The sequence below is a fragment of the Naegleria lovaniensis genome (assembly GCF_003324165.1).
Source record: "Naegleria lovaniensis strain ATCC 30569 chromosome Unknown tig009, whole genome shotgun sequence".
Taxonomy (NCBI): Eukaryota; Heterolobosea; class Eutetramitea; order Acrasida; family Naegleriidae; genus Naegleria; species Naegleria lovaniensis.
In genome coordinates this window covers 290397-302315 of record NW_025407831.1, presented here as the reverse complement: position 1 = coordinate 302315, position 11919 = coordinate 290397, and the positions used below count along the sequence as shown (strand labels likewise).

The following is an 11919-nucleotide window of genomic DNA, read 5'->3' as shown; positions in this document are numbered from 1 at the left end:
TTGCACTTCTCATCCTGTTGAACGTTGTTGAGATTTTTGGAAGATTGGATCATTCATCATTGTAGGAGTATAGATTTTTGATGATTCATTCTCACAAGTAGTAGTAGTACCAATAGTAGTAGTATTGTTGTTATTAGTACAAGGGTTGATTTCCACATCATGACCATCATTATGATCCAAGAGTTGACTCATTTCTGAGAAGATGGATTCAATATAATCCATTGTGGTAGAATGATTAACATGACCATGTCCAGTATTGGCACTACTACCACTGCTACTATGAACATGTCCAATACTGGCACTACTATTACTAGTATGACCACTCCATACATAATTATAAAATAATTTCACAATAAATGTCTCTCCACCCATTTCAATTCTCTCTCCTTCAGCATCTTTGGCAATAATTCGAAATTCATATTGTTGACCTGCATGAAAACAAGATGAGAGAGGAGTAGAACTTGTACTAGTATTCAATGTGAGTTTGGTTCCAAGTTGTTGTTGTGGTGGTTGTTGTTGTTGTTGTAGTTTCAATAAAACATTTCCACATCCATAATGTTCATCAATACAACACATATCAATATCTACTGTATAGGGTGAAATGGCAGAGAGTGAAGAAGATGTGGATTGACTTGAACAATGACTTGTTTGATCATCATCATCCATCATTGGAGAGAGTGTTGAAGATCGTAGTAGTAGTGTGTTGATTGGATGTTGTTGTGATGATGATGAGCGTTGAGAAGTGGATGTATTAAGGTGATGATGATTGGTGGTTATTGAGGAGGTGAGGAGTAGTGATGATGATGATGGTTGTTGTTGTTGTTGTGATGATGGTGTTGTTGTTGGAATACTTGAAGTGGTAGTCGTTGGTATACTTGTTGTTGTTGTGGTCGTCGTAATTAAAGTTGTGGATGACAAGGGTTGGGATGACAAGGGTTGAGATTGGGTTGTCCATGTTGTTGTTCTTGGATTCATCTTGGTTGTTGTCGATAACTTGGAATTACTCAATGGTTGTGGACTTGAACTGTTTTCATCAGTATGATTATTATTACTGCTACTACTACTAGTGGTATTGAATTTACTCATCATACTTAACAGTAAGGATGATGAATATTGTCTCACATCATTCAATTTCTCTAAATGTTCCATGTTAATTTGAACATCTTCATAGGTATAATTGAGAATGGAGTGCATGTCAACATTCACCCTGTCATTGCTATTATTATTATGAATGATATTATTATTATGAATGATAGTATTAGCACTGTCACTGTTACTATTATTATTCAATAATGATGAATTCAATGATTTTATACCTTCAAATCCAAATCTTCTACTACTCAAATATAATGATAAGGAATGAATGGATTGCACAACTTTGAATATATTTTTATATTCCCATAAATCATTGATTTGAAAAATGTATCCATTTGGAAATCCAATATCATGACATGCTTTGAAAAATTGATTCATATTCTCTATGGCTAATATTTGTAAGAGACTTCCCTTTTTGTGTTGATGAATTTTAGTGACTGAAGAAGGAGAAAGAATTTTACCTAATTGAGCAAGAATGACACCATCACGTAAATAATTGGCAAATGAGAGTACATTGGGAGAGAATGAGTTGTTGTTGTTGCTGTTGTTTGGATGGAAGAGTGTTGTTGTCATATTGGTGTTGTTATTGGCATTATTATTGGCATTATTATTCTTATGGATCGAAGATAGGTTTGGACTAATGAACTCGGAGTTCTCTTGTGGTTGGGAGGATGTTGGAGTGTAATTGGTCGTACCATTGGTGATGATGGATCTTGTGCTCAAAGTGTGTGTTGTTGGTTGTTGGAGTGATAGGTTGTTGGTTGATAGTTGTTATTATTATTCGAGTGAATCGATATCATGTATTGAATCCACTGACGAGCCTCTTCAATTCTCAACATTAAATCAAGGGCTCTCTTTTCTAATGTAGACATTTGTTCGTTCATTTTGGTATTGTTTGATATGATAATTACAGTTGTTGAGTTGTTGTTGTTGGACTTGATATCATTGGTGTGTGTTGGTGATGAATAATTTTTTTAAAATGATTGACAGTTGAAAGATTTGGATGCAACGAACTTTATTCGGATTGTTTTGGTGCCGAACCATACTAAACGACAATTTATCATTCTCTCTCTGGGCCACTACAATTCTCCCTCTCAATAATAGCCCCACTACTTCATGTAGCATATTCATACTCTCAAGTCAATCAACAACAACAACAACAACACAACCACACTCAATAAGCTACAAGCATACAATTCTCCAAAGTCACATCTTTCTGACAATAATAAATTAATTTCACATGTTCATACTGTTGGGTCGATTTTAAAAATTCCATTCTTCCAACATCTAAAATTCTCTTACATTTCAATCCAATCGTTTCTTTTTCTTCATCAGACAATCCATATTCTTCACTTGTATTCTTATTTGATAACTTTGAGAATTGACATGTTGCAAACGATGTTAATAAAGTCATTACTTTAAAATCAATTTCATTAATTCCACATTCAAAGAGAAATTGTTTGTTAATATAACCATCAAAAGTACACTTGTGATGACAACACAATGCAATGAATATACCCTTATTTTTGTGAGGAATTAATGTATTGAGAGAGTGTAAACAACATAATGTTAAATCTGTTGCAATTCCACACAAGTGTTTTGATATGGAAATGGTTGATCTATTGTGTAGTGAGTAGTAGTAGTAGTATTTGATGAAGTGCTTGTCATATTCAACGGAGTATTCATTGGAGTAGTAGTAGTAGTATTCATTGAAGGAGTAGTAGTATTGTTACTTGAAGTATTCATTGAAGGAGTAGTAGTAGTAGTAGTCATATTCAATGTAGTATTGTTACTAGTAGTAGTAGTCATAATGGTTGAACTTGAAGAGATTTCAGAACTTTCAGAACATTCAAACATTTCACTCTTGATAAATCTAAATCTCCAATATCTGCAAGAATTCTTTCAACATGAACAATCTCTGTGGCGAGCATTCCATCTTGTGGTTGATTCTTATTGTTATGTAATCGAGTACCATATTTAATAAAATTATCAACTTTTCTTCTTTGATTTTCTCGATCAATTAATATAAAAGTTTGATTAGAAATGACCATATTATTACTCTCATGAGAAGTATGACTAGAGTTTCTGCAGTAATTATTAAAATTTGAACTCGAGTTGCACATTGTGATCTCTCTCCTTTGAGCAATTAAGGCTCTTCTCACACAATAACTCAATGTTCCTTTTCCACATCCAAATTCAATATAATCAAAATCATTCGAAAGACAATGTGCATGTTCAATATTATAAATAATAGAACAGTGTTGTTTGTGATGTTTTTCTCTAAACTCTTCGTCATCACTTAAAAAGTTATAATTTTCATTCATGTGATCTTGAATGATTGTTTTGATTTGTAATTGATGATCATATAAATGATTAATTTTAGAAATTAAATTTTTAAAATATTCAGAATGATTTTTAACGAGATCACCAATGGTTTGGAATGAAATCATACGATCATTCTTGTAAAGATCTTTGTTTGTATCATTATTCTTTAAATCTTGTGGATTATGATACAAAATATTTAAATCTTGTGTATGATTCTTTTTTAAATAATTGTAATGAATCGATGGACAATAATAGGGTTGTTGCATCATTCGATTTTGAGAGAGAGATTTGTTACAAATTTTTAAATGTTTTTTCAATCGATATTCATAAACACTATGAGAAGGATCAATGGGACATGGAACTCTTTTTAATGATGATGGTTGAGAATGATCATTCGGAATTTGTGGAAGACAAGTCGTCATAGTAGTCATAGTCGTAGCAGTCATAGTCGTAGTAGTCATAGTCGTCGTGGTTTCGAGTGTCAAAGAATTGAGATTTGAATCATGTTCAAAAATGGTATGAGTATGACAATAGAGGCTATTCGGTGCACGTTCTCTCTTACAGAATCGATGTTTTTGTTTCACATAGAAATGGCATTGAGTGGGATGTTGTTGTTGTGGCGGAGGAGGAGGTGGTGTTGCTGAGCGTTTGGAAGATTTTGTTGTGTGTTGTTGTTGTTGTTGTGGAATCATTTTTTTCAAACGAGTGCAACATCGAGAGAGAACAGGTTTTTCAAGAGCTGTCAATTTAACCCCAATTAAACCGTTGTGTGTCTAATGAATAGGTGCCCCAAATTGGTGAATGTAACAAACAATGGTTACCCTTAGTCAACGACTTTTACAAGCCGTGTTGTTTGTAACCTTTTGTTCATCCATTGAAAAAAAAATGCCCCGTCTCTATGACTTTGAAATTGTGTCCAACCTTTCCAACAATGATCATCCCATCCTCGAGAAGGATTTCATTCACATGTATTCAAAATATCATTCACACCTTCAACAATGTATTGAAAATATTCACGTATCATCCACACAAATGAAATTTATTAAAGTGTATATAGGTAATAATGTCGAACATTCAAATACTATGAATGAAGAGAATACCACTATGAATATTACTACTACTAATACCACCACACTCAATCACGAATTTGAACACCACCCTCACCACAAAACATGTATTGGAATCATTCCAATCACTATTAATTCTGGTCACATTCATCACCAAGATGGATATAATATTTTCACACTTTCACCCTATCATCACTACATTTCCTATGGTCGAGCAGAATTGTATATTAATGATCATGAAATTAACAAGTATATTATTTATGGTGTAGAAAGAGTTATTGATCTATTTAGTAAATTGTTAGAATATACAAAATTGGATCAAGTGATTATTATTGGAAATTTAATGTTATCTACCAATTTATACGATGGAGACTTATACTCTCGATTGGACATGTATCGAGAATTAACATGTTATTTAATAGCACAATATCCACAACATGTATTAATGATGAGATCTTTGAGCATCTATTCAACCATATTACAAACTCTGAATGACATTGGTTATCAATCCATACCATCAAGAATGATCTATGTATTGAATTGTCATGTCAATGAACATGGAAATGATCAACTTTTTCTCAAAAAGAGAGATGTTAAGGATGATCGAAAATTACTTTCTAAATTTACAAAACAGGTCTATGATATTTATTCCAATCAAGATTTATTAAAAGTCATTGAAAATTATGATGATACTCATAATTCCAAGAATGATGACCACCAAATCTCCTATCATCCATGGATTCATCAAATAGTTGACATTTATAACATGTTATATATTGGAAAGTATTCAGAATGTAATATCAAATTCACACCTACATTTATTTATGAAACACTTTCAAATAATATTATTCAATACAAGTGTTTATATAATAGAGAAACTCAATGTATTGATGGAGTGATTGGATATTTCATCAAATCATTTCCAAGAAATGCCATTCAACATGTTCCATTGTTGAGAAATGTTACTACTGCTACTATTAGTAGTCATGGCAGTAGTAGTAGTAGAATGCATGACATGAATGGCACCACCACTCTGAATACCACTCTGAATACCACTCTGAATACCACTCTGAATACCACTCTGAATACCACCACCACCAATCCCATCACCACTTCAAAGAATACATCCAATATTCGTATCATGACATGCCCCATTTTAGGATATAGAACCACATTGGATCAAAAATCCATTCCACTCTATCGATTACTCTCTGCTCTTTTATTGAAACAAGCTCAACAAGAAAATGCATTCTTTAATCAATCCAGTGGTGCTTCTAAATTTAAAATGAATCGAGGATGTGTTCCATGTGTGGAATATAGTGCATTCTATAATCGACATGTGAGTTTTATGAGAAGATTACCTTGGAATGTATTGAGATTTTTGTTAAATGTGATTGCAAAACCAATGATGGAATATTATCAATTATAAAACATTGTTTAAAACATTTTTTCAACACGTTCTACCACATTGTTCTAGTCATTCAATGAATTTTAAATCAATACTTTAATTTGTTGTTTCCTTCTGTTCATGTACCAAATGAATGAAATTCTCCAAGGATCGTTTAATTTGTTGAAAATTATTTTGAAATCCATCCATTCCACCATAATAGGGATCTTCAACAATGGAATTCTGTTTGACAGGATCATAATATCCCAATAATTTCACAATTGCTTTATCTGTTTGATGTTTTTTCTTGTTTTTTAAATTCTCCACATTTCTCAAATTACTTTCATCCATCACTAGAATATAATCAAATCGTTCAAAATCACTTGTTTGTATTTGTCGAGCTTGTAATTCCGATGCATCAAACCATGGATAATGTTTTTGACATGTTTGTAAAGTTCTTTCATCGGGAGCATCTCCAGAATGATAGGATGCTGTTCCTGCACTATCAATGTACCACAAATGATGAAGATTTTTCTCTTTAACAAGACATTTCATGATAATTTCTGCCATTGGTGATCGACATATATTTCCCAAACAAACAAAGAGCACGGAGTGTACTTGAGAGTTGTTGTGAGGTTTGGACATTTTTTTGTTTGGAGAACCAGCTTGGTTTCCTTGCTCCCCTATTAAACCAGAACTATTACCTCTTCTACTTACCAACAATATTTGACAATTTGCACCAGTGGATAGCAGAACCTGGGCCGTGACAATTATTGATACAGCAGGTCATTATGACAAGATTCGCCCACACATTTACTCAGGAGCTAATATATTTATCCTGTATTACAGTTCCGTCTGTATAGTTACTGTCATGCAGGGTTTTCCTCAAAGCATGTGAATATCGTCAAAGACAAGTGTATACAGTAACCAGAAGCTGAACACCACAGGATGTTGACTGACACTCCAACATACTTCTTGGGCATAGTAACAAGTTGGTTGGTACACATTAAACTTTTGTTAACTGTTAATAGCTGTGTAAATATGATACATTTACCATTTTCTACTTGCAATGGTAAATTTGTAAACTACACTCCACTGAACGATTAAGAGTTATGCAATAGGTCGTTACCAAAAAGTGAATCATGATGAAATCGGTGAATATTATTTTACTAAGAAACTGAATGATACAGTCATTTTAGATTAATCAAACCCATATCTACACGAACCATTAATACCATGGCTTATTGCTATCTTTCATCTATCTGAAATAGTACATATCGCGAAATGACTAAGTTATTATGTCACTTTACTATTATATAGTTCTTCCGCAATGAATACGTTATAGTTGCACATTTATTTCTTTTACTCCCTTCTACATTACTTGATTATTGTGATCTACCGTTATAATGTGTAAAGGTTAATAATTTTCGTGTTGAAACTTCAAATAGTTATTGCTAACAACAATCATGAGTTTCTATCTCCTTAATGACGAAATCATGTGCGAATCTACCGGATATTTTTTGAAAACATAGTGAGAAACAAAATGTTATGTGACGTTAAACAATAATGGTTTAATACCGATGAGTTGGTTGCTGTCTCCTCTCAGGACGTGTCACTTCTTTGGAGATGGAGTGTCGACCAACAACCTTATGAATTCAAAACATAATGGGAGGTGTAGTTGTGGTTAATTATATTAAAGAGCGTAGAAACTTCGCATCGGCTAAAAAATAAACAGCCAACGCTAAGACTTCTTTCATTAGAAGCCTTCGAAAACTAATAATCAAAGCTCTTTGAACAGAATTAGGATCCACAAGTGTTCGACTCCATGTTACAATACTCCAAATGACAATTTGGTTGCATAAAAGTTGAGAAGTCAAGTTTTTTCAATGTTGCCATACGGTATTCCAAAACATTGAATCAATTTTCTGACATTGGGCGATCGTTGACATTCTCTCGAATAACTGAAAGAGCTAACAGTGTACGCTTTAATGATATTGTTCTTCAAACAAATGAGCTTCTTCATATCCAACTCCTGAGGCAGGTAATGTAGAAGTGTCATCTCTTTCATTGATGAGACGATCCAAAGTTTCATCGTCAATTTCTTCATCGTCACGACTCGAGCCGCTCTTGGTTTCCTTATTCTGGTCACCATCCGATAAAATCTCCAATAAATTCTGAGCGGTAATGGTTATTTTGTTCTGTTGGTGGTGTTGATTTCCTTTAAAATTACCCTTATGAATAATCAATCTCTCTAATTTAAGTTTTTTAGTTGCAGTTTGCAATACTTTCTTCTCTACAGTATCCAAAGTAAGTAATCTGAATATTCTCACATTTCTTGTTTGTCCAATTCTATGACAACGATCTTGAGCTTGTAAATCTATTTGAGGATTCCAATCGCTGTCATAAATAATGACTGTATCAGCAGCAGTCTATTAGAGAAAATAATATTGACCACAATCAAAAGTATTCCAATGAAAATAGTCGTACGTGTTCCAATGAAAATAGCATGATTGATCCATCATGATGCGTGCTCAAAGAACAACTTACCAAATTAATACCCAACCCTCCAGCTCTTGTGGATAATAAAAACATAAACACATCATCATTTTCATTAAATTCCTTAATCTTTTGTTCACGTTCAGTCTGTGCAATAGATCCATCAATTCTACAATATTTCATATCTCCTCTACATTCAATGTAATCTTCAAGTACCTATCAAAAAGTCATACAATATGTACATATGTCAATCATCAAATACTTGAACACTTACATCGAGAAATCGAGTCATTAATGAAAAGACAAGTACTTTGTGTCCATTTTTCTTTAAATTTTCTAACATTCTCACCAAGAGAGAAAATTTACCACAATTTTGAACACTTTCTTTGAGGAATCTCGTATTGGATGCACGTTCAGATTCATTGGAGCGTGATTCAAATTCTCTAACAGAGTCAAAATGATGCATCATGATCAATAATGAATTGGATGAATCATAACAATGATCACAGATTGAGGAATTATTATCATACTCATACACACCATGATACCATCATTATCAATACTCACCTAATTAGAAATGGATGATTACAAATCTTTCTCAATTGCATGAGAATATTCAATAAATTACTCGTTGAAGCCTTCCTGGTCTGTTCGTCTTGAAAAATTGGCGCCAAATCCTTCTTCTTGACCGCTTCATAATACTCGCGTTGCATTGAAGTCATACGCGCATAAACGAGAAATTCTCTCTTCTTTGGAATTCCAATATCAACATCACTCTTCAATCTTCTCAATAGGAATGGACGTAAAATATTATGAAGTTTAGAGATGAGTTGAGTCTTTTCATTTGCAATATATTCATTCTTAGTATTACCTTGATTCTTGGTAAAATCAAACCACTTGTTAAATGCTGAAAGATCATCAAAAATGGAAGGTAATAAAAAGTTTAACAAGGACCACAACTCTGAGAGATTGTTTTGGAGAGGAGTACCTGTCAAAAGTAAACGATTCTCACTATTGTATTGTTTTAACTCTCTGGTTAATCGACAATTAAAGTTTTTCAAACGGTGTGCTTCATCGACTACAATATATTTCCAATTGAATTTGTTAGCGAGAAATTTCTTATCACGCATGACAATTTCATAACTTGAAACCACTGAGATGTGTTGGATCATGGGATATATGTAAACACGCACACACACATATTTTCAATATTTTCAAATTCATATACTTACCAACAGAAATTTGACCCTTTTTCACTTTTTTAAAACTTTTAGATCGAATCATGGCACGATCATCCTTATTTCCATGATAAAGAACACAACCAAGATCAGGTGCCCATTTATCAATTTCATTCACCCAATTCGATACCGTGGAGAGAGGTGCAACCACTAGAAATGGACCTTTAACACCCTTTTCATAGAGATGACAAAACAATCCAATCGTTTGAATGGTCTATCAATTTTGATTAACAAGTCATTTTTTTGTAAAAATTTGAACACACAAGTTGGTTTACATACCTTTCCTAAACCCATTTCACTGAATAAAAGTATAGGCACATCCATGATAGTAATAACAACACGAATGATCATGCGAAATGTATGTTCAACTTACTCTGCTAATATTCCATTCACACCATTTTCATACAAACTAATAAGCCAATTTACACCCATCAATTGATAGTCTCTAAGAGTGGTTCCAGTTAAATACTTGGGTTGTTCATACTTGAGAATAGTTTGATTGGCTGTTTGGAGGGATTTCGATTTGCTAAATACGCTTTTCAATTTTTTTTGAGCTGATTCATCAGTGGTGGTTGATTTTCTTCCACGTCGTTTTCTCTTTCCATTTTCGTCCGAGTCGATGGTGGGTTCACCATCTGCTTCTTCTTCGTCTTCACTTGCTTCTTCTTCATTGGGCAATACACCTACCACATGTTCGTGAATAAAACGAGAATAGGTTTCAGTCTTTTGGAGTAACTCATTCAGCTTATCGAAATTCTCTTTAATAGCCTTCGGAGCAGAAGATTCTTCTTCTTCGTCATCAACAGCACCTACTATCAAATCTCCATCAATCTTTTCTTCGTTTTCACCATTAGCTTGCGGTTCATTGTCGTCATGAATTAATTCGGCAACGGATTCTTCTTCTTTTTCCAAAACTTTTCCAGTTTCATCATCAACCACTTCAATATCCAACAAGTCTAAATTGGTACTAGTAGATTCTTCAACTTCACGATGATGATGCATGATGTGTTTTCTTGTTAGTGTCGAAGATGATGGTTCGCTCTCACCTGTCTCCGATGATGAATGCAAAGAGGATGACGAAGAGGGATTGGTAATCATTTTTTCCTTTTGAAACTTGAAAAAAATTTATTATCTTCCTGATGGAGAACGTGCAAAAGCTCTCGCTCTTTTTGATCTGGGCGAACGATCGAGAAGGAGTGAAAAATTGTTAATCTTCCCGTCCCTGTGGCCATTGGAAGGCGATGCCGGACTCGATTGCAATTTTCTTTCCACTTCATCCAATCTTCTTTTAGCCTCTGCTTCTCTCTTTTTCAGGTGTTCAATTGATTTTTCTAATTGAAGTGCAGTTTCATGCTCTTTTTCAATTTCTCTAACTGCATACTGCATGACTACGTCATGAGATTGAGAGATTCGATATTGTTGGACCTCATCAAGGCTAATTCTTTGTGATTTTATCATCTGAACTTGTTTTTCTTTTTCTGATTGGATTTGCTTGAGTCTCTCGTGATACATGCTTTCGTTTTTGTTTCGAGCTTGCTGTCTTTCAATTTGTTTTTGTTTTGCAATTTCCTCTCTTTTAATTCTATTTTCTTCTTTCATCTTTTCGCTTAATTGTTTAATTTCATTTCTTCTTATTGCATTATATTTTACTAATTTCTTTTGTTGATCCTTGTGGATGTCTTTAAATAATTCAAGCTTTTTTTTAAATTCTAAATTCTCTAATTTTTTTGACTCCTCAAAGCTTTTGATTTTCTCTTTGGCATATAAATGGCCATCCTAAATTGGGTTGAAGTTGACCATAAAGATTTACTTCCCAAAGACTTACCTTGATAGAAGATACAATTTGAGATTTTCCCTCAATATCCCTTAGTTGAAGCTCCTTTTTTTTCAAAAAGAGGTTGTTTGTGTTTTGTTTGAGTCTTTTTGTTTCCTCTTGTTTTTGAGTGATGTAGTCATACTGATGAAGTTTTGCTCTTGACCTTCTCTCTTCTTCCTCTAAATATTTAATTCTATTTAGGAGTAAGTTATACTCTTGCTCGATTTGCTTTTTTGCACTTTTGGTCTGACTCAGAGCAGCAGTCATGCTGGGAGAAGAAGGAGCGTCTATGGACGAATTGAAAGATGAGTTTGAGGTATACAGTTTTGAGTTCGGAGGACTTTTGATAGGACTCAAAGCTATTCTATGGGCTTTGAGAGATCTCTAGGTAGGTCCGAAATATTGGGATACAGGGAAGAAAGACCCTTAGTTTGCGATCTATTGGGTGTTGAAAGAAACGAAGAGGAGAAGGTAGAACCATTATTATTAGGAGCC

At 33.7% G+C, this 11919-nt stretch overlaps 6 protein-coding genes across 6 annotated transcripts; 1 reads left to right on the top strand and 5 right to left on the bottom strand.

The window, feature by feature from the left end:
- Window positions 1-9: 9 nt before the first annotated feature.
- On the bottom strand, window positions 10-1668 carry C9374_000145 (uncharacterized protein; the record flags this gene model as incomplete). Its single annotated transcript, XM_044690491.1, has 1 exon — window positions 10-1668. The coding sequence occupies one exon, from the start codon at window positions 1666-1668 to the stop codon at window positions 10-12; it is 1659 nt and encodes a 552-aa protein (XP_044552698.1).
- A 1232-nt stretch (window positions 1669-2900) lies between these two features.
- C9374_000144 (uncharacterized protein) lies at window positions 2901-4112 on the bottom strand (the record flags this gene model as incomplete). Its single annotated transcript, XM_044690380.1, has 1 exon — window positions 2901-4112. The coding sequence occupies one exon, from the start codon at window positions 4110-4112 to the stop codon at window positions 2901-2903; it is 1212 nt and encodes a 403-aa protein (XP_044552697.1).
- A 193-nt stretch (window positions 4113-4305) lies between these two features.
- Window positions 4306-5916, top strand: C9374_000143 (uncharacterized protein; the record flags this gene model as incomplete). The annotated part of the gene is made up of 1 exon (XM_044690269.1): window positions 4306-5916. The coding sequence occupies one exon, from the start codon at window positions 4306-4308 to the stop codon at window positions 5914-5916; it is 1611 nt and encodes a 536-aa protein (XP_044552696.1).
- A 75-nt stretch (window positions 5917-5991) lies between these two features.
- C9374_000142 (uncharacterized protein) lies at window positions 5992-6519 on the bottom strand (the record flags this gene model as incomplete). Its single annotated transcript, XM_044690158.1, has 1 exon — window positions 5992-6519. One exon carries the CDS (start codon window positions 6517-6519, stop codon window positions 5992-5994), a length of 528 nt encoding a protein of 175 aa, XP_044552695.1.
- A 1340-nt stretch (window positions 6520-7859) lies between these two features.
- On the bottom strand, window positions 7860-10706 carry C9374_000141 (uncharacterized protein; the record flags this gene model as incomplete). The annotated part of the gene is made up of 7 exons (XM_044690047.1): window positions 7860-8303; window positions 8422-8586; window positions 8645-8813; window positions 8938-9523; window positions 9603-9822; window positions 9888-9906; window positions 9982-10706. The coding sequence occupies 7 exons, from the start codon at window positions 10704-10706 to the stop codon at window positions 7860-7862; spliced, it is 2328 nt and encodes a 775-aa protein (XP_044552694.1).
- Window positions 10707-10736: 30 nt separating this feature from the next.
- Window positions 10737-11691, bottom strand: C9374_000140 (uncharacterized protein; the record flags this gene model as incomplete). The annotated part of the gene is made up of 2 exons (XM_044689936.1): window positions 10737-11384; window positions 11434-11691. 2 exons carry the CDS (start codon window positions 11689-11691, stop codon window positions 10737-10739), a joined length of 906 nt encoding a protein of 301 aa, XP_044552693.1.
- Between the last annotated feature and the right edge of the window lie 228 nt (window positions 11692-11919).